The sequence below is a fragment of the Cyrtonyx montezumae genome, unplaced genomic scaffold (assembly GCF_038088225.1).
Source record: "Cyrtonyx montezumae isolate F1298 unplaced genomic scaffold, pur_monq_1.0 scaffold_79, whole genome shotgun sequence".
Classification (NCBI taxonomy): Eukaryota; Metazoa; Chordata; class Aves; order Galliformes; family Odontophoridae; genus Cyrtonyx; species Cyrtonyx montezumae.
In genome coordinates, this window is record NW_027072088.1 from 294258 (window position 1) to 314313 (window position 20056).

The following is a 20056-nucleotide window of genomic DNA, read 5'->3' on the forward strand; positions in this document are numbered from 1 at the left end:
GGCCGGGCGCGGGGGGGTGGGGGGTGCTTGGGAAGCGGGGATAACTTTACAATAAAACTGGTGAAAAGTGTGCAAAGTCCGTTGTCTTTATTGGCGTGGGGCAGCGCTCTGCCCGCAGCCCCAGGGCTGGGGGGGGGGGGGGCACGCCGGCAGCACTCCCCGGCCCCTGGGCCGCCCGCAGCCGGGGGCTCGCTCCCCTCGGCCCACCACGCTCCGTGTCACGCTGGTTATTGCCATGGAAATCACCCCGTTAAACAAAACGGGGGGGGGGTTCAAACCCTGATTGTCGGGTGGGGCCGGGGGCCGTGCCCCACAGCACGGCCGGGACGGGGCCGAGGGGACCCCCGACGGCAGCGGAGGTGAGCGGGGCCGGCTGCGGGACGGCTTCTCTTTGGCGGAGCCCTGAAGGCGTGGGGGGGCCCGGGCACGGCCCCGCGTGGGGACCCGGCGGCTGTGGGGCTCACACCGGCATCGGCATCTCGTTGTACTCGTCCACGCCCTCCCGCTCGTCCAGGATGGGCTCGGCCTCGTCCGCGTCCAGCTGGGGGGGGGGGGTGAGGGGCGGCAGGGGTTGCTCCCATCCCCCCCCCGGAGCCGGGCACGGCCGTGGCACAGCACTTACACACTTCATCTCGCGGTCGGTGAAGATGCGGCTGAGCAGGCACATGCGGAGCGGCACGGTGAGGATGAGGATGAAGGGGAAGGCCAGGGAGGCCACGGTGGACATAACGGCCCAGAGCACGGCCAGGCACGCCAGCTGCAGCCCGGTGAAGAGGTGCATGCGCAGCGTGCGTACCTGCAGTGGGGCGGGCGTCAGGACCCCGCGTCCCTGCCCCAAGCACGGCCATCCCACCGCCTCCTCAGGGCACCCCGGGCGCAGTGTGGCCTTCCCCCCCGCCCCTCAGAATCCCCCCCAGGACCCTCCGACCTTTTTGACGTAGGGGACATCGGGGTGGTGCTTGGGGGGCATCAGCAGCAGCTGCAGGCGCTCGTAGAACTGGATGCCGTTCAGGGAGGTGACGCCCATGTAGAGGAAGATCCCGAAGAGCACGGCCAGGGGGATCTGCCGCAGCAGCTCCCCGATGACGATGGACAGCCCTGGGGAGGGGGGGTCAGCGTGGGGCACAGGGAGGGGGCAGCGGAGCCCCGCGATGCGCCCAGCGGGCACCTACCGACGAGCACGGCCACCAGCAGCCCGGTGACACGCTGCTCCTTCACCTCCTGGATCTTGGGCTTGTCCCCCGGGGCCACCGCCTTGCTCATGACGGTGAGCGCGTTGGCGTGCGTGACGGAGCGCACGGTGGCGGCGGCGAGCCAGGGCAGCCCGAAGAGAGCGAAGAATCCGCCCATGGCCACGATGAGCAGGAGGTCGAGGTGGAACCCGGAGCCCTTCTGCAGCATCCGCTCCTTCTTGCTGATGATCAGCCTGTGCACAAGGGCGGGCTGCTGGCAGCGCTCAGCACGGCACAGCACGGACGGGCACGGCTCAGCACGGCACAGCACGGATGGACACAGCTCAGCACGGCACAGCACGGATGGGCACGGCTCAGCACGGCACAGCACGGATGGGCACAGCTCAGCATGGCACAGCACGGATGGGCACAGCTCAGCACGGCACAGCACGGATGGGCATGGCTCAGATCAGCATGGCACAGCACAGCATGGCACAGCACGGATGGGCATGGCTCAGATCAGCACGGCACAGCACGGACGGGCACGGATGGACACGGCTCAGCATGGCACAGCACGGATGGTCACGGCTCAGATCAGCATGGCACAGCACAGGTGGGCACGGCACAGCACAGCATGGCACAGCTCAGCATGGCACAGCACAGATGGGTATGGCTCAGATCAGCATGGCACAGCATGGATGGGCATGGCTCAGCACGGCGCAGCACAGATGGGCACGGCTCAGATCAGCACGGCACAGCGTAGATTGGCACAGCACAGCTTAGAAAGGGTCAGCATGGCATAGCTTGACATGGCACGGCACAGTTTGGCAAGGCTCAGTATGGTGTGTTGTCCTGGCATGGCTCGGCACCGCACGGCATGGTTTGATAGAGCGCGGCACAGCATGGCGCAGGTGGGCATGGTTCAGCACGGCACAGCACGGCTTGGAATGGCTCAGCATAGCTCAGCACAGCACAGTTTGGCCCCATGAGCGCAGCACAGCTCGGCACGGCGCACGCAGCCCCGAGCACGTCCCAGCCCGGCCCCGCCGCGCTCACGTGGTGATCTGCGTCTCCATGAAGATGAGGATGAAGACGAGGACGGCGGGCAGGCCGCTGGCCACCATCATCCACACCGGGAAGTCGCTCCTCTCACCCAGCGGGTTGATCACCCAGCCCCGCTTATCGGGGGCCGTCACCGAGAACCCGCTGGGCACGCTCAGCTTCTGTGGGGGCACGGGACACGGCGGGGTCACCGGCTGCCACGGGGGGGGGGCTGCCCCCGTCCCACACCGGGGACCCCCACGGGGCCCAACCCGAAGGGCTCCAGGCTGGAGGGGGTCGGACACCGGGGGGTGGCATCCCCAAAAGGGGCAGGGGGAGCCCGGGGGGTCCCGTGTGCCGACCTGCGTGTAGGTGTCGCGGATGCCGTAGTCCACCAGCACCATCACCAGGATGGCGATGGGGACCCCGAAGTCCCCGATGAGGCGCCGGATCTGTCGGAAGGGACCTGGGTCAGCCCGGCCCCGGCCTCCCCGACCCCCCCCCCGGGCTCCCCGTGCCCCCAAAGCCGGGCTCACCCCGTGCCCGCGCCGCCGTCCCGCCTGCCCCACGCACCCGTCCGGGGAAGAAGCGGCTGTTCTTGAACTTGCGCAGGAAGAAGGCGATGAAGAAAGTGCCGGCCATGAGCACCAGGGACAGCAGCGCCGTGTTGGGCTGCCCCGTCACCTTGGCGGCCGCACGCTGCCCCGTGCCGCTGGGTGCTGCGGGGCCGCTGGGTGCTGCGGTGCCGTTGGGTGCTGCGGTGCCGTTGGGTGCTGCGGTGCCGTTGCTCCACGCGGTGCCGTTGGGCGGCACGCAGCCGTGCAGGGGGTGCTCCTGGAAGATCTGCACGGTGCGGAGCGTCGGGCGCGTCCCGGCCCCACAGCACCCACAGCCCCCACAGCCCCCGGCCCACGGCTCACCTTGCCCAGCTTGGAGAAGGTCTCGTAGATGAAGATGAGGGAGATGAGGAAGGCGAAGATCTCCTGGGTGAAGCGCGAGACGAAGCGCACCAGGAAGCTGCCCTCGCACGCCACCATCAGCAGCACGATCAGGATGAGCCAGAACCCGATCCACACGCGCCCCACCAGGTACTCCAGCCCGTTGGACGTGCAGAACTGCGGCGCAGACGGGGTCAGCGGGGGCGGCCACGGGGACCCCCCGCCCAGGAGCACCCCCTGCCCACCGTGAAGAAGGCCTCCTCGAAGACGAGCAGCGGCCCCGAGAAGCCAATGACGAGCAGGGGCTGCGCACCCAGCAGGCAGAACAGCACGCCCTGCAGCGACGTGGAGATGATCAGCTCCGACACCCCGATCAGGTCCTGCGTCTTCTCCCCTGCGGGCAGCACGGGGTCAGGCACGGCCCGTGGGGCGGGGCCGAGGCTCCGCGCAGTGCCGCTCCGGCCCCACGCGGCACACGGCCCCGGCCCCGCGCGGCACACGGCCCCGGCCCCGCGCGGCACACGCCGGTGCTCACCCAGCAGTCCCCCGAAGGTGATGGCGGGGGACAGCGCGGCGAAGTAGATGAAGATGACGGCGGCGATGCACTGCGGGTTCAGCGCGTCCCTGAAGTCGCTCAGGTACCGCGGGTACCGGCGCCGCACGTCCCGGATCAGTCCCCCGAAGGGCCGCCCCGTGCGCCGCAGGGGATCGTCCTCCTCCTCCTCCTCCTCCTCCGCCACCTTCAGCTTCAGCAGCGCTGCTCCGGGGCACGCGGGCGGAGGGACAGATGTGCGCTCGGCCCCGCCCGCCCCGCGCCCGCCCCGCGCCGCCCCAGCGCACCTTTCTCCTCGGGGGACTTGGGCTCCAGCAGCACCCTGCGCTCCTGCTCCTCGCGCTTCTTCAGCATCTCGCGCTGGAAGTGAGCGACGCTGCGCAGCAGCTCCTCGCCCTGCACCTCGGACGGCGGCAGCACCACGCTGCAGTCCAGGAACTCGTTGATGGCCGTCAGCAGGTCGTGCCGGTCGTCCGCCAGGTACGCGGCCTCGTGGAATTGCTGCGGGCGGAGGGGGGGGGGGGGGTCGGGGTCAGGGGCGGCCCGGAAAGGGGGGGGGGTGGGGACGGGGGACGGGAACGGACACCCACCTTGTCGGACATGAGGGTGGAGATGGAGCGCCCGATCTCGTGGTAGTCCATGTGGGTGCTGCTGGGCCCCAGCAGCACGAAGAGGAAGCGCACGGGGACGGGCACCTCCAGCACCGAGTCCAACTCCACCGCCTCCTGCAGCCGCACGAAGGCCATGGTGGGCTGGTCCAGGAACTCCACGCAGCCTGCGGGGCGCAGCGCTCGGCACGGGGCACCACGGGGTGCCCGGCACACAGCCCCCCGCCCCCCGCCCCTCCGTACCCACGAGCACCACGGTGGCCTCGGCGTTGTCGGGGATCTTCTCCAGCAGCTTCAGCTCGTGCTTGGACTTGGAGCGGGTGATGCCGGCGGGGGGAGCGGGGGGGAGGGACCTCGCGCTGCGGGCACAGAGGGTCAGCACCGCCCGAGGGTGAGGAGCGGCGACGGAGGAGGGGGGGGATGGGAGGAAGGGCCGCTCACCTCCCGCTCCACATCCACGCGCGCGTCGTGCTCGGCGCCGTGCCCGGCGATGAGCGGCTCGGTGACGGCGGGCTCGCCGCCCTCTGCCACGTGGTTGGTGCCGTGGTGGTGCACCAGCAGCGAGCCCAGGCTGCCCGCAGAGATGTTCCGCGGGAATGAGAACTCCTTCTCATCGCTCGGGTGGCTGCGGGCGGGCGGACGGCGCTGAGCGGGGCCGTGCCCGGGGTGGAGCTCCCGGCCACGCACATCCCGCCCCGCCCCGCGCATCCCGCCCCGCCCCGCGCATCCCGCCCCGCACCCACCTGTGCTTGAGCAGCAGCGCACGCAGCACATTGGCGCGGTCCTCGGCCCGGATCTGATCGGTGATGACCATCTGCTCCACCACCTGATGGGCCACGCCCGGCAGCGTCTTCTGGTCCAGGTCCAGCAGCACGGCGCCTGGGGGGCGGCGGGCTGAGCCGGGGACCCCTCCCCCGAGCGCGCCCCCGGGGGCCGCCCCCGCTCCGTACCGTGGGACAGCGTCTTGCGCAGCTCCAGGAGGCTGCGGAAGGACAGCGAGGCCACGTGCGGTTTCCCCCAGCGGTCCGTCTCCTCCTCCACGTCCTCCTCGAACTTGATCCAGCGCGCCGTCTCCTTCCACTGCAGCTCCTGGTTCTTGTCCAGCACCAGCTCGTTCAGCTCCACGAACACCTGCGGCGGTGCGGCTCAGCGGGCGGCCCGGAGCAGCGCACCCCCCCACCCCCCCCTCCCCTCCCCCACCCCCCCCCTCCCCTCCCCCACCCCCCCGCACCTCATGCGGCTGCCGCTCGGCGCGGCGCGGCCTCGCGCTGTGCTCACGGTGCTCTTTGCCCACGTGCACCATCTGCGCCTTCGCACTCTTCCGCACCAGGTGCCGCCGCACGCCGGGCACGTCCTCGAAGCGGTGACCTGGGGGGGTGGGGGGGGAGGTGGGCTGTGCGGGGCACTGCGGGGCGGGCAGGGTCCCCGTGGCACACGCGGTGCCGGAGCGCCCCGAGCGGTGCCCGCGGGGTTCCCCGCAGCCGCCCCTCCCCCGCCGCACGCACTCTTCATGTAGTCGAGGTCGGCCGACGCCAGGGTCTGCGCCTCGGACTCGTCCGTGGGCACCTTCTGGTACTGCGCGTGCTCCACGCCCGTCATGCTGCCGATGCGGCGCCGCTCGTGCAGGTTGTAGCTGCGGTGCCCGGGCTGCGCCCTGCCCGCGGGCCGCCCCGGGGAGCCCTCATCCTCGGGGACACCGCTGCCCTCCTCGGCGCCGGGGCTGCAACACACGCGCCCCGTGGCACTGCGGTGTGCGCCCATCCCGCGCACCCCCCCCCCCAATTCCAGCCCCCCCGCATGGACGCGCAGCTGCGGGACCCCCGCAGCCCCCGCTCACCCGACTGCTGGGGGGCTCGGGGCTCCGTGGGGCTCCGCCGCGGGGCCCGGGGGGGCCGGGGGCTCCTCCGCGCGGCGCTCGGTCACCTCGTCCTCCTGCAGGAAGAACTGCGCCGAGGGGCCGTGGCACGGAGGGGAGCGGCCCCACGGCCCCGCGCCCCACGGCCCCGCCGTGCCCCCACCTGCACTCCGTCTGTGGGGCCGCCCCGCAGCTCCTCGGCCGAGCGCTCCGTCTCGGTGTCGCACGCCTCCTCCTCATCCTCCTCGCCTTCCTCGATGGGGGGGTTCTCCCCGGGGCCGGCCCCCCGCCCGCGTTTCTTCCTGCCCTTTTTGGGGACCCCCTTCTTGCGGCGCGCGTCGGGCGGCAGATGTGCGGACAGGGGGTGGTGGATGTGCAGCGAGGACTGCCGGTGGTCTGGGGGGGGGGGGGGGGGCGGGCGTTGCGGTGGCCGTCCCCGCCCCGCGCCGCCCCCCCCCCCCCCCGGGCCCTGTACCCCACTCACACTCGAAGTCCTCCTCCCCGTAGCTGCGCCCCGGCTCCTCCACGCTGCGTGGGTGCGCGTCGCTGAGGATCTCCTCGAAGCGCTCCACGCCGAGCGCTTTGTTCAGGTCCTTCTCCTCCTCCTCCGCCAGCGGCGGTGCAGCGGGGCCCGGCGCGGGCGGTTCGGGCTGCGGTGGGACGGGGCGGGGCTGGGCCGGGCCCGGTGCGTGCCACAGCCCCGCACGGCGCGGGTACCGCCGCGTCCACGCGCGGCACGGACATCCCGCACACCCCCACGGCACGGACACCCCCGGGTCCGCCCATCCCGCACCGGCACCGCACTCCTGGATGCGGCCATCCGCGTACCCTCCCCTCCCCCACCCCCCTCTGGACGCACCCGCCCCGCACAGCCCCGGGACCCCGCATCCGAGGGACACACCCCCCCCCGCCCCGCGTCCCCCGGCTCTGCACCCCGCACCGCCTGTGTCACCGCCCCGCACCCGCTCCGCCCCGGGCCGGCTGCCAGCTGCGGGGTGCGGGCGCGGGGTGCGGGATGCGGGCCGTACCTGAGTCATGGCGGAGCCCTCTCCCTCCGCAGCGCTCGCGGCGCTTTATCGGAAGGTCACGGCGGTGGGGGGGGGCGGCGCGGGGGGCGGCGGCTCCGTCCCCCCCCTCGGCAAACACCGGCGGAGCCGCCCCGCACCGCCTCAAGGTGACAGCGCAGAGGGCAGCGCAGCGCAGCAGCATCTCGGCCCCCCCCCCCCCCGCCCCCCCCTCGGGCAGTGCTATGCGCGGCGCCGCCGGAATGCGCGCTCCGGAACGCAGCGCTGCCCCCCCCGGCCGTGCCCGGATCCCGCTCGGAGCTGCGCTGCCGGACCCCCCCACGGCACCCCCCACCCCCTCCGCTCTTCCCCGGGACGCCCCTCGGGATGACCCCACCGAGGGGGCGGCGCGGCCGTAGGGCCGCCCCCCCGCACCCGGGCGGTGTGGGGCCGCCGCTGGTGCCCCGCCCCATAGCTCGGGACCCCCCCCACGACGACAGCCCTCACCTCCGGCAGTGCCCCCTGTGCCACCCACTGAACCCCCCCAGACCACCACTGGCGGCCCCGGGGGTCCCAAAAGGGGTCCCAGGAGCCGACCCTTCCTCCAGCCCAGAGCCCCCCCAGCCCCCACCCATCCTACCCCCCTTTGCCATGCCCACGCGCACACACCACCCCCACACCCCACGGGCAGCGTCGCACCGCAGGGTCCCACGGCCCCCCCTAGAGCCCCCCCCCCATCCCCAGCGCTGAGCACCGAGGACCCCCAGCGATCCCACCCCCCCGGGACTCGGGGTGGCAGAGCACCGCGGTCCCACTCAGGATGGGACACCGGGACTGTGCCATCCCCGCCCCACGAGCGGCCCCGGGGGGGCGGCGCCACACGGCCCCACGCACCGAGGGACAGCACGGGTGGGTGCGGGGCCGTGCCTTACCGCGAGGCGCAGGAGGAAATCCATGGTGCCACAGCGGGGAGGGGGCGCAGCGCGGTGCCAACCGCACAGCCCCGGTCACGTGACGCCGCCGGGACGCCGCAGTTACTCATTAACCGCCCATTAACCCGCCGGGCTGAGCACCCGGCACGGCGCGGCCGGCACGGGGGCTTCCCCGGCCCCACGGCTCAGCCCTGCCCCACTGTGCCGCCCCATAGCTGGGCACTGGGGCAGCTGCTGTGCCAGGGCGTGCGGGACGGCCGTGCTGTGCCGTGCTGACCCCCCCATGCCATGCTGTGCCGTGCTGTGCCGTGCTGACCCCCCCCATGCCATGCTGTGCCGTGCTGTGCCGTGCTGACCCCCCCATACCATGCTGTGCCATGCTGTGCTATGCTGACCCCCCCATACCATGCTGTGCCATGCTGTGCTATGCTGACCCCCCCATACCATGCTGTGCCATGCTGTGCTGTGCTGACCCCCCCCATGCCATGCTGTGCCGTGCTGACCCCCCCCCATGCCATGCTGTGCCGTGCTGACGCCCCCCATGCCATGCTGTGCCATGCTGTGCCGTGCTGACCCCCCCCATGCCATGCTGTGCCGTGCTGTGCCGTGCTGACCCCCCCATGCCATGCTGTGCCGTGCTGACGCCCCCCATGCCATGCTGTGCCATGCTGTGCCGTGCTGACCCCCCCATACCATGCTGTGCCATGCTGTGCCATGCTGTGCCGTGCTGACCCCCCCCATGCCATGCTGTGCCGTGCTGTGCCGTGCTGACCCCCCATGCCATGCTGTACATGCCATGCTGACCCACTCAGCGCCGTGCTGTGTGCTGTGCTGTGCTGCACTGACCCACAGCGCACCGTGCCATGCCGTGCCATGCCGTGCCATGCCGCCCCACGCCGTCCCGTGCCGTGCCGTCCCCTCGGTGCCACGCTGACGCACGCCGTGCCGCGCCGTACCCGCCGTGCCGTGCCCCCACCCCGCTCCCCGCCGCCTGGGGGTGCACTCACGCTCTCGAAGGCGGAGGAGACGATGTGGTGCAGCTCGGAGGACACGGGGGAGCGGCTCATGGTGCCGTGGGGCGCAGCTCAGCCCTTCTCCTTCTCGCGGGGGCTCAGAGGGCGGTGTGGGCGCAGCATAACCTGCGGGGCACGGCGCGCTCGGTGCGGGGCCCCCGGTGCGGGGCCGCGGTCGGCGTCGCCTCGGGCTGACCCGGGGACGGGGAGGGAAAGAAAACAGCGCTGCGGGACTGCGCCCCGCGGACGGCTCCGGGCGGTTTGTGTTGGCCGCGGGGCCGAGCGCCGGGGCGGCCGCCAACGGCGACGCCGCAGAGCGCGGTTTGGACGGGGCCCAGAGCCGCGGCGCGACCCCGACCGCGCGCCCGGCACGGCCCCGCGTGGGCGCCGGTCCCGTCCCCTCCCCCCCCCACCCGCCCCCACCCCGCGCCCCCCACCTGCCCCGGGCGGCTCCGTGTGCGCGGCGGAGCCCGCGGGGCCGCGGTTATCGCCGCCGGAGGCGGCCCCGCGTGACGGCGTGGAGCGGGCGGAGGGATGACCGCACCTCACATGGGCGCCCGTCACTGCCCCCGCTCGTCCCGCAGCTCTCCCGACCGCGCGCCCGGGGGGGGGGGAGGGGGGATGAGCGCGGCGCGCCCGGCACGCGGAGCCCCCGTCCCATCCCCCACCGCTCCCGGAGGGGTCACAGCCGCCGCTGCACTGCACCGCACACAGCAGAGCCGGGCTGCCACGGCACCACTGCGGGCAGCAAAACGGGGACTGCCACGGCAGCATCCACGGGACATCCACGGGACGAGTACAACCATGGGGACCCCTATGGGGACACACGTGGGGACCACCGCGGGGACCTCTACACGCACCCCTATGGGAGCATCCATGGGAAGCTCCACGGGGACCACCACCACCGTGGGCACCCGCCCCCACCCGGGGCCATAGGGTCAGCAGTGCCACCACAGCGGCGCGGGGGACGCGGCCTCCTCAGGTGACCCCACGGAGACGGTGACGGTGCCCCAGTGGTGACTGAGTCACCGCGAGCTCAGTGCGGGAGAAGAGGAACCTCTCACGCTGTGCCAGGAGAGCAACCCACGTGCGGACTGAGTCAGGGGGAAGCCCGGACCCCCCCCCAGGTGAGCACCGCGCAGGGGGTGCGGTGCCCCCCGCAGCGCCCGCGTGCCGCCGTTCCCAGGCTCCGCGCGCAGCACAATGGGCTCTTGTTTGCAGGAACAATCCCGCTCAGATAAGCAGGGCAGGTCCGCGATAGGGAGATGGGGCTGCCAACACCGCCGCGCTCCATTAATTACCGCCTGGCTCCGATTGGCGCCTGTGCGTGAGCCGGCTCTGCTGCCCCCGCCCCGCGCTGCCATGCATTCCTGGGGCCAGCCTCGACCTGCCCGCCTGATCCGCAAAGACGATTACAGAGCACCGTCCCGACCGCCGCACCGCGCCCCGACGGGGCTGTGCACCGCACGGCCACGGCACCGGGACCGCCCCGTACGCCGCACCGGGGCACGCACAGCGCCGGGACCGCCCCGTAGCGCCGCACCGGGGCACGCACAGCGCCGGGACCGGGACCCCCACCCGGCAGTGCCACGCGCGCACCGGTCCTTGGACACGCTCATCCTGCTGGGGTCCCGCGGCACGGCCCCGCGGGCAGCGCCCTCACAAGAAGCACCTTCAGGTGCAGCATCGCTGCGTGCACCACTGCCGCGCGTGCACCACCCACGTGCAGCCCATCCCTCCAACACAGCGCACACCCACGGGCACACGGCGCTGCGCTGCACTTTTTGGTGCCCAGGAGCCAGGGAGAGGCTGAGAGCCCCACGGCTGCCCCACGGCTGCCCCACTGCCCGCCGGGCACATCCACCCCTCCCTGCAGGGCGCAGCGGTGCCCACCCCCACGTGCGCTGCCAGCGGGTCGTGGTGCGGTGCGGCCCTGAGTGGGAGTGGCTGTGTGCGCGGGGCCGGGGCCGCAGACCCGCAGTGCTCCGCACGATCGTGACTGCCCCGCACCACCCGCGGCCGTGGGCCCCTGAGGCCGTCGGTGGGCACTGACACCCGTGTGCTCCACGCGTGGCGGCAGATCCCTGAGCGGGAGCACACGGAGCGGAGACGTCCGTGGGTCGGGGTCCCCCCGCGGGGGCCGACGGGTCGCACAGCCCCGTGCCGGGCAGACCGCCACGTCCCCGGCCGCGCTCGGCCCCGGAGCCCCCGCCCCCACCCGTGGCGGTGACCGCGGGATGGAGCGGTGCCGCCGGGCACGGCCCCGCGGGGTTTGGCGGCTTCCGAAACCGCCACCAAAAATATCCCCCCCCCCCCGCGGTGACCTCAAAGCCACCGGGGCCAGGAAATGAATCACGGCGCCGCGCGGCGCCCACGCGGGACCGACCCCCCCACCCCCACACGGGGACACGGGAACGGACCCGCAGCCCCACGGGCGCCGGGGCGCTGCCCCTCGGCTCTGCCCCACTCACCCCATCGCCCGCCGTGACCCCGCGCGTCCGCCCCACGGAGCTCCTATAGCGGCGCCCGCGGAGCAGCGGCGGCGGAGCGCAGCGGAGCGCTTTGTTCCATCGCGGCGGCGGCGGTGCCAACTCCGGACCGTTCCGCCACGGCCACACCTCCGCGCGTGGGGGGGGGCACAGCCCGGTCCGGCGTGGAAGGGGGGGGGAACCGGCCCCGCAGTGAGAGCGGTGCCGCGTCGGGAGCACCGCCCTCCCCCCCGTTGCCCCCCCCGGGCACCGCGCCCCGACCGAGCCCCGCGCAGAATGTGGGGGGGGGGAGGGGACGCGGGACGGTGCGGGGCCGTCCAACGGCCCCGAAGGGTTTAACCCCCCCGCACCGAGCGGGGTCACGGCTGTCCCCACCCCCCGCGCTCCCCGCCCTGTCCCGCACCCGCGTACGGCGAGGGGAGGGGGGGCACACCGTGGGTGGCAGCGCGGGACCGCTCACGCCGGGTCCCACGTTGGCCCCGCGGAGCGGTGGCACCGCGCCCCGCACCGTCCCGCGTCCGCCTCTTACCGGGGCTCCAGGCGCGGCTCGGCTCGGCTCGGCTCGGCTCGGCTCGGAGGGGCGGGGCCGGGTGGAGCGGGGCGGATCCCGGAAGCCCGAACGGGCACAGCCCCGCGCCGGAGCGGGGAGCGGCACCGCACCCGGAACCGCACCCGGAACCGCACCCGGAACCGCCCGGCGGCGGCGGGGATCGAACCGCCGTCCGGAGGAGCAGGAAGGGGGCGGGGCAGCACACGGAGGGCGGGGCTAAGGAATGGGCGTGTCCGGGACGGGACTATAGGAGTGCCGCGGAAGGGGCGGGACTTCCTGGAGAGCCGGCGGGGGCGACGGGAGGTGTGGCGGAAGGGGCGTGGCCTCGCACTACTGCCGGGAGGTGTGGCGGAAGGGGCGTGGCCTCTCACTACTGCCGGGAGGTGTGGCGGAAGTCGGGGTGGGATTGAATGGGAGGTGTGGCGGAAGGGGCGGGGCCGCGCGGGGGCTGCCGGGAGGCGGGGCCGGGGCGCTGGGCCCGGAGCGGAGCGGCGCGATGCAGAAGTACGAGAAACTGGAGAAGATCGGGGAAGGTGCGGCCGGGCGGGGCGGGGCGGGGCGGGGCGGGAGGGGCGCGGGGCACGCTTACCGGCGTGGCTCCGGCTCGGCCGCCCGCCCGCAGGTACCTACGGGACCGTGTTCAAGGCCAAGAACCGGGAGACGCACGAGATCGTGGCGCTGAAGCGGGTGCGGCTGGACGATGACGACGAGGTGAGGGGAGCGGGCCCGGGGCGGCTGGGGGCTCCCGCGGGGCACGCCGGGCTGCTCCACGCTGCACTGATTCATACGGGGCTGCACTGGGCCCTGCCGGGCTGCCCGAGGCTGCACTGGTCCATACTGGGCTGTACTGGTCCATACTGGGCTGTACTGGTCCATACTGGTCCATTCTGGGCCCTACTGGGCTGTCCTCTGGCTGCACTGGTCCATACTGGTTTGTGTTGGTCCATGCTGTTCTGCACTGGATCACTGGGCCCTGCTGGGCTATCATCTGGCTGCAGTGGTCCATACTTGTCTGTACTGGTCCATGCTGGTCTGCACTGGGACCTTCTGGGCTGTCCTCTGGCTGCACTGGTCCATACTGCTCTGCACTGGTCCGTGCTGGTCTGCTCTGGGCCCTGCTGGGCTATTGTCTGCCTGCACTGGACCATACTGGACCGTACTGGTCCATACTGGCTGCACTGAGCCGTGCCCCGTCCCGCAGGGCGTGCCCAGCTCTGCGCTGCGGGAGATCTGCCTGCTGAAGGAGCTGAAGCACAAGAACATCGTGAGGTGAGGACCCTGGGGGGTCCCGCGGTGCTGGGGGGTCCCGCGGTGCTGGGGGTCCCCGGGGCGGTCCCGGTGCTGACTGTGCTCCGCAGGCTGCACGATGTCCTGCACAGTGACAAGAAGCTGACGCTGGTGTTCGAGTTCTGCGATCAGGTGAGCGGGTGCGTGCGGCCCCGCTGCCCGCCCGGCCGTGCCCTGACGCCTGCGTCCCCCCCCCTTTCCCCCCCCCTCAGGACCTCAAGAAGTACTTCGACAGCTGCAACGGGGACCTGGACCCTGAGATCGTGAAGGTGCGGGGCCGAGGGGGGCGGGGGGGGGGCGGGGGGGGCGGTGCTGACCCCGGGCCGTGCTGTCCTGCAGTCCTTCATGTATCAGCTGCTCAAGGGCCTGGCGTTCTGCCACAGCCGCAACGTCCTGCACAGGGACCTGAAGCCGCAGAACCTGCTCATTAACAGGGTGAGTGTGGGGCCGGGGGGGGCATGCTGCCCCTCTGCACCCCCCCCCCGCCCCCCGGGCTCCCTCAGCCCCTGACCCCCTCCGCAGAACGGGGAGCTGAAGCTGGCAGACTTCGGCCTGGCGCGGGCCTTCGGCATCCCGGTGCGCTGCTACTCGGCAGAGGTGAGGAGGGGGTGCAGCTGGGGGGGGGGTCCCGGCCTCCCCCGCCCCTCCCTGAGCATCCCCCGCACCCCACGCAGGTGGTCACGCTGTGGTATCGGCCCCCGGACGTGCTGTTTGGAGCCAAGCTGTACTCCACCTCCATCGACATGTGGTCGGCTGGCTGCATCTTCGCAGGTAGCCGGGGGGCCCGGGGGGGGCGGGGGGGGCGGGGGTGTGGGGATGACACGTGTGGGGCGGCCGGTGGGGCTCACCCCGTCCCTACACAGAGCTGGCCAACGCGGGGCGGCCGCTCTTCCCGGGGAACGATGTGGACGATCAGCTGAAGAGGATTTTCCGATATCCTTTTGGGGGCCGCTGTTAATGGGGTTGGGGGGTGAGGGTGGGGCCGGGCCCCACGCGTCCCGCAGCTCTGTGGCCCTTGACCGCCCCACGCTGCTGGGCACCCCCACGGAGGAGCAGTGGCCGGCCATGGCCAAGCTGCCCGACTACAAGGTGAGGGGCTGGGGGGCGCGGGGGGGCGGGGGGGGCCGGCACGGGGCCGGGGGCTCACGGCCGTTCCCAGCCCTACCCCATGTACCCCGCCACCACCTCCCTCGTCAACGTGGTGCCCAAGCTGAACGCCACGGGCCGGGACCTGCTGCAGGTGAGCGTGGGCTGTGGGGGGCGGCCCCACGTACCGCTGTGGGGAGGGGGCGGTGACGGGGGCCCTCACCCCCCACCCCCACCCCGTGCCGCCCCCAGAACCTGCTCAAGTGCAACCCGGTGCAGCGGATCTCGGCGGAGGAGGCCCTGCAGCACCCCTACTTCACGGACTTCTGCCCGCCCTAATCCCGCACGGAGCCGTGGGGGCGGCGGGGGGAGCGGGACCCGGCGCCCCATGCCCCCCTCCCCGGCCGATATTTATTAGGATTTTAACCCAGTGCCACCCACGAGCCCACTCGGGGCCGTGCCCGCACCGGCAGAGCAGCAGGATGGGGGGCCGGGCCCCACCCCCCTCCCCCCCGGCCCCGTCGGGGTCCCCCGGAGCTGGCCCCAGGGGTCGCCCCTTCCCCGGCCGCGCGGTCCGTGGGTGCTGTGCGCGTTTGTTACCGACATAAAGAGCTCACCCCCCCGGAGCTGTGGGTTCGGGGCAGTGCTTTATTGGCGCGGGCAGTGGGTGCGGGGCGATGCGCATGCGGGGGTGCGGAGCGGGGGCCCTGCAGCCCCCGTACCTGGGTTCTGCCCCAGGGCGGGGGGGCTGCTCCCCGGCGGACCCCCCCGGCCGGCCGGGGGTGCGGGGCCGGGCCCCCCGCAGCGGGCGGACTCCTCCTAGAGCCGAGTGACGAGGTAGCACGTGCGGGGCGACGGCGACGCGGTCCGTGTGGCGGTGCGGGACCCCGCGGGTGTTCTGCGGTGCGGGGGGGGCGAGGGGAGGGTCAGTGGGGGGCGGCCGACCGCCGGGACCGCTTCCCCCCCCCCTCCCGGCTGCGCTGTGCGGGGCGTCCACGTGGCCGTGACCCCCTCCCACCCCCCGTGGGGCCGCGCCGCGGGTGACCCCGGGGATGAGGGGCCGTGGAGGTGTGTCCCCTCCCCCGGTCCCCACGCGTCTACCTGGGGGGGAGCGCGGCGGAGGGGCTGCCCGGCACGGCCGGATGCTCCTGGGGGGGCGGACACAGAGGAAACGATGAGCGCCGATGGGCGGCACGAGGGGCGGGGGGGGCGGGGCGGGGGGGGGGGGGGGGTACCAGGGTGGTGCTGCTGCTCCGCCGCATCCGCTTCTTGTCCATGTAGAAGCCCACGAGCTTGTCCCGGAACACCTGCGGACACGGGTCAGTGCCCCCCGGCGCGGGGCTGGGGGGGGGGGGGGTGCGGGGGGGCTCACCTCGTACAGGTAGTCGAAGATCTCGAGGATGGTGAGCAGGCTGGCGCCGATGAACAGCCCCATCTGCCCCCCGATGTCCCCCAGCAGCCCTGCCACCTCGTACGCCTTCTTCTGCTCGATCATCTCGTAGTTGAGCGCCTCAAAGAAGATGTCCAGCACCAGCACGTTGTCCCTGCGGGCGGGGGGGGGTGGGGGGGGGGGCAAGGTGGGGGCTGTGCCACGCCACGGGGGACGGGGGCGGAGTGCAGCGCAGCGCAGGGCCACGCTCCGCTCCGCACGGCGGCCGCTCCCGCCCCGCCCCCACTCACGCGATGTACTGCTCGCTCTTGTTGAACTTCCGGGCCAGGTACCGCGCGGACGCTTTGCTGGGGATCTTCACCGCGGAGAGCTCCTTCCCGTAGCGCACGGTATCGCACGGCGTGCGGCACGCGCAGTACTCGCTGTCCTTCTTCACCAGGAAATCTGCGCCGGGGGGGGGGCGTCGGGGGGCCGCCTTCCCCCCCCCCCCCCCACCCCCTTCCCCCGGACCCCCCCCGGACCCCCGCACCTACCCAGCGCGGGGTCGGCGCACTCCTTGTACTGCTCCGGCGTGCAGACGTTGGCGTTGCCTGCGGGGGGGGGGGGGGAACGCGGCGCTCGTGGGGCTCGGGGCGGGGCGGGGCTGCACGGGATGGGGGAGGGGGGCCCGGCGCCCCCCGCTGCCCCCCGGCCCCGCTCACCGGGCATGTGCACCATGCGGCAGTTGCAGTTCTCCCGCAGGTAGCGCGTCTCGCAGTCCAGGCGGCACGCGGTGAGGCTGTAGTTGGTGAAGAAGTCGGACTCGATGGGGGTGGCCTTGCAGTCCCCCCAGGGCGGGGGCAGGTACACCAGCTGCCGGCTGCGCTAAGGAAAACGCGCGTCCCCGTCCCGCGTGGAGCCGTGCTGCGGACCCCTCCCCCCCGCCCTTTCACCTCCGCCCCCCCGGGACGGAGCCCCCGAAGCCGCGACACGACCGCGGAGCCGGCGGCGGTCGGGGCCGAGGAGGGGGTCCCGGTCCCCGCCGCCCCCCCCCCCCCGCTCGCCCCGCGCCGTGCCGGGCCCCCTGGGCGCCGGATACCCGCTGCTGCTGGCAGGACACGAAGGTCTGGAAGCCGGGGGCCACGCCGAAGCCCAGCTGGTCGATGAAGGGCGGCTCCTGCTGGCTGTGGATCTGCACCTTCACCCCCGCCTCGTACGACGTCTCGTCTGCAAGCAGCGCGGCTCTGGGGCTGCGTGGCGCCCCGCACCCCTACCCCACCCCCACCGCGGGGCGGCCGCCTCACCCGTGTCCCCCCAGACGGGCAGGTACTCCTCCTGCTGGATGTTGAGCATCAGCTCCAGCCCGTTCCCCGCGCCGCCCTGCAGCGTGGTCAGCAGCTCCGTGCCCGGCTGCCCCGAGTTGAAGGTGTAGCACTTCCCCAGGCGGGTGAAGATCTGTGGGGCGGGACGGGGGCGGCCGCTGTGGGGCAGCGCGGTGGGGCGCGGAGCCGCCTCCCTCCGTCCCTCCCTCCCTTTCCCCTCCGGCGCCGGCGCGGGGTCCCCCGCACCCGCACAGCTCCGTGCGGGGCCGCGGCAGCTGACGCTGGGACCCCCACTGCGCCCCGGGGGAGAGGAACCGCCCCGGACAGCGCCGGGGGTCAGCGGGGCCGGCGGCACTGTGCCCCACGCTGCCCACCCAACCCCCCTCTCACGTCCCCACCCGCGGCCGCCGTCGCCCCGCACCCTGCTCCGGCTCTTAGCCCCACGTCGGCCCCCAAACCCCATCCTGCGCCCATCCCGCGGGGTGTGGGGCCCCGCGGAGCCCCCCGGCAGCGCTCTGCTGGGGCAGCACTGGGGGTCTTGGAGGCCCTGCATCCCCTCCCCCCCCTGACCCCATCCTGCCCTGCCATGGGGGGCGGGGGGGTGGGGAGCGGCTGCCGCAGCGATGGAGCTCCCAAAGAGGGGAGCGGTTCCCATGGCAACGCTGCCCATCGCACAGGGAGGTGGCTGCCATGGCAACCGGCGGCCCAGCACCAGGATGCGTGGGGGACCGCGGGAGTGGGGCCGGGGATGTGCCCCCGCACCGAGCATCACCCGCCCCCAGCCCCGGAGCCCCGCGCCCCCCACGGGGCCGCACTCCCCCCAGACCCGGCCCACGGTGGGACATTTGCCACACGCGTGGAGAGGAGCACGTGGCGTGGCCGCTGTCACCGCGCCGGAGCTCAGAGCACAGTGCTCACCCCACTCAGCCACAAACGGCAGTGGGTGCGGCCGGGGGGGCACGGCCACGCGCCCCATGGGGACAGTACTCCGGGGCCCCACGCGTTCCTCCGCACTGGGGATCCCGGGGGGAGGGGGCACAGGGTCACAGCGGGGACTCAGGAACGCGGACGCCCACGGCCGCACCGCAGAACTGTGGGTCCCGGCGCCCGTCCCCACGGGCACCGCGCCGTCACGGTGCGACCCTTCGGCCCACGCAGAGCGGCGGGGGGGGGCGACGACGTGGAGGGGACGGCCGTGCCCGGGTTGGGGGGGGGCGGAGGGGATGCAGAGCCGCGGGGGATGGAGCTGCGGGGGCCGAGCGGGGGCACTGAGCCCGGCGCGGGGGGGGGGGTGGGCGCGGGGTGGGGGCAGCGCCGGACGGCACCGGGCACCCGAACCGCCACCGGGACGCGGTGGGAGCGGTGCGGAGGGAGCGGCCCGGGACTCTCTGGCCCCAAATCCAACACCCGCGGCCACGAGTGGGACCCCCCCCGCTCCGGTGCCGAGCTCCGAGCGGCAGCGGGGGGGTGGGGGGGGGTCACGGAGCCGCGGTGGGCACAGCGCGTGGGGGCGGGGGACCGGGGTGGGGGTGGGGGGGTCGGGGCGTGGCGGGAGCGTCCTGCGCGGGGCCCCGCGGTCCCGGCCCCGCACTCACCACGCTGAAGTTGCGCGCGGAGCATCCCGCGCCGCGGAAGGAGCACTGCAGCAGCATGTCGGCCAGGTCGTGCCCGGTGCGGTTGTAGAACTCGGCCATGCTGAACGGCTCGGCCTTGAAGTCCTTGAAGTCGGCCTTGTCCCGCAGCGCGGCCAGCACGGCGGGCTCGGCCAGCTGCGGGTTGCTGATCTCGTAGCGCTCGTTGAGCAGCGCCAGCAGCTCGCCCACGTGGTACATGTCGTTGCGGGTGATCTTGGAGAAGCGGAACTCGTTGAGGTTGCAGATGGTGATGGCCGGGAAGGTGAGGTTGCGCGCGGCCACCTCGTCCAGCTTGGTGACGTGCGGGTAGCTGAGGAAATAGGCCACGCGCTCCGCGCACACGAGCAGCAGCAGCGCCAGCGCTCCCAGAAAGAACGCGCCCCACAGCGCGCGCCGCAGCGCGGCCCCGTACGCGAAGATGTGGCTGATGCCGTGCAGCGACGAGCTGGACGCGAACGCCCGCAGCCGCGAGCGCGGCTCCGCGGCCCCCCCGCCGCCCCTCATGCTGCCGCCCGCCCCATGGCCGCGGAGGGAGGACGGACCGCCCCCCCCCCCCTCCCCCGGCCCGGAGCTCGGACCCGGAGCGGCGGCGGCTGCGGCTGCGCTGCCCGCGGGTTTCCCGCAGCGGGGGGCGCGGTGTTCCCCCCCCCACCTCCCACCCGCCAGCACCCCCCCCACACCTCTTCCCCGGTCCGCCGCCTTCCGCCGGGGCTGCGGGGTGGGAGCTCCGGGAGGGGCCGTGCCGGGCTCCTCCCGCCCCCCCTCCCCCTCCCGGGCGGCAGTGACGGCCCCGTCCCTACGCTTCATCCCCGGGCGCGGGGCCGGGACCCTTCCAAGGACCCCACGGAGGCGCCGAACCCATTCCCTGCCCGGGCGCGGCCCTGAAGTCCGGCGTGGGGACGCGGGGATCTCAGCAACCCTCCACCCGCGCGGCGTCGCGCAGCAGCGGCGCCCGGAGCCGCGCTGAGCCCCCCGCGGGTGTCGGGGTCCCGGTGCTCCCACTGGTAGCAGCGCTGCCCGCAGCCCCACCCGCACGCGTGGGGCTCGGGACGTGCCGGTGCCGCCGCGCCGTGTGAGGAGGGGGAGATGGGGCGGGGGGAGATGCGGCCGTGGATGACCGCCGGGCGCTCAGTGCGGGGCGGGGGCACCACGCGGGACCCCCGAGTCGGCCGTGCTGGAAAGCGGCGCGGAGCTCCACCGTCC

General features: G+C 73.8%; 3 protein-coding genes across 3 annotated transcripts; 1 reads left to right on the top strand and 2 right to left on the bottom strand.

The window, feature by feature from the left end:
• Window positions 1–41: 41 nt before the first annotated feature.
• SLC4A2 (solute carrier family 4 member 2) lies at window positions 42–12177 on the bottom strand. The gene is given in 24 exon segments (XM_065751659.1): window positions 42–541; window positions 623–796; window positions 929–1098; window positions 1173–1426; window positions 2229–2395; window positions 2576–2665; window positions 2787–3056; window positions 3134–3328; window positions 3397–3545; window positions 3687–3908; window positions 3992–4205; window positions 4295–4479; window positions 4556–4658; window positions 4660–4671; window positions 4754–4937; window positions 5056–5191; window positions 5263–5443; window positions 5544–5680; window positions 5818–6032; window positions 6150–6256; window positions 6331–6563; window positions 6652–6817; window positions 9111–9242; window positions 12135–12177. Coding segments are annotated over 23 exon segments (3705 nt in total). The 5' UTR covers window positions 9171–9242; window positions 12135–12177; the 3' UTR covers window positions 42–460.
• Window positions 12178–12583: 406 nt separating this feature from the next.
• CDK5 (cyclin dependent kinase 5) lies at window positions 12584–14984 on the top strand. The gene is made up of 12 exons (XM_065751648.1): window positions 12584–12688; window positions 12778–12866; window positions 13357–13424; window positions 13514–13574; window positions 13655–13711; window positions 13782–13877; window positions 13965–14039; window positions 14117–14213; window positions 14306–14375; window positions 14471–14531; window positions 14602–14682; window positions 14781–14984. Exons 1-12 carry the CDS (start codon window positions 12652–12654, stop codon window positions 14865–14867), a joined length of 879 nt encoding a protein of 292 aa, XP_065607720.1. The 5' UTR covers window positions 12584–12651; the 3' UTR covers window positions 14868–14984.
• A 179-nt stretch (window positions 14985–15163) lies between these two features.
• ASIC3 (acid sensing ion channel subunit 3) lies at window positions 15164–19136 on the bottom strand. The gene is made up of 10 exons (XM_065751644.1): window positions 18815–19136; window positions 17202–17352; window positions 16997–17124; window positions 16620–16770; window positions 16452–16508; window positions 16209–16362; window positions 15901–16072; window positions 15764–15835; window positions 15630–15676; window positions 15164–15426 (listed from the first exon to the last, which is right to left on the bottom strand). The coding sequence occupies exons 1-10, from the start codon at window positions 19049–19051 to the stop codon at window positions 15348–15350; spliced, it is 1248 nt and encodes a 415-aa protein (XP_065607716.1). The 5' UTR covers window positions 19052–19136; the 3' UTR covers window positions 15164–15347.
• Between the last annotated feature and the right edge of the window lie 920 nt (window positions 19137–20056).

Bases quoted from the DNA above. Each gene is read 5' to 3' on its own strand.
- CDK5 (XM_065751648.1), top strand. From the start codon at position 12,652: ATGCAGAAGTACGAGAAACTGGAGAAGATCGGGGAAG. The intron at 12,689-12,777 runs GTGCGGCCGGGC...GCCCGCCCGCAG, and splicing joins ACTGGAGAAGATCGGGGAAG to GTACCTACGGGACCGTGTTC. The intron at 14,214-14,305 runs GTAGCCGGGGGG...GTCCCTACACAG, and splicing joins GGCTGGCTGCATCTTCGCAG to AGCTGGCCAACGCGGGGCGG.
- ASIC3 (XM_065751644.1), bottom strand. From the start codon at position 19,051: ATGTACCACGTGGGCGAGCTGCTGGCGCTGCTCAACGAGCGCTACGAG. The intron at 17,125-17,201 runs GTGAGGCGGCCG...CGCTGCTTGCAG, and splicing joins GCCCGTCTGGGGGGACACGG to ACGAGACGTCGTACGAGGCG. The intron at 15,427-15,629 runs GTAGACGCGTGG...CCCGCACCGCAG, and splicing joins TCCGCCGCGCTCCCCCCCAG to AACACCCGCGGGGTCCCGCA.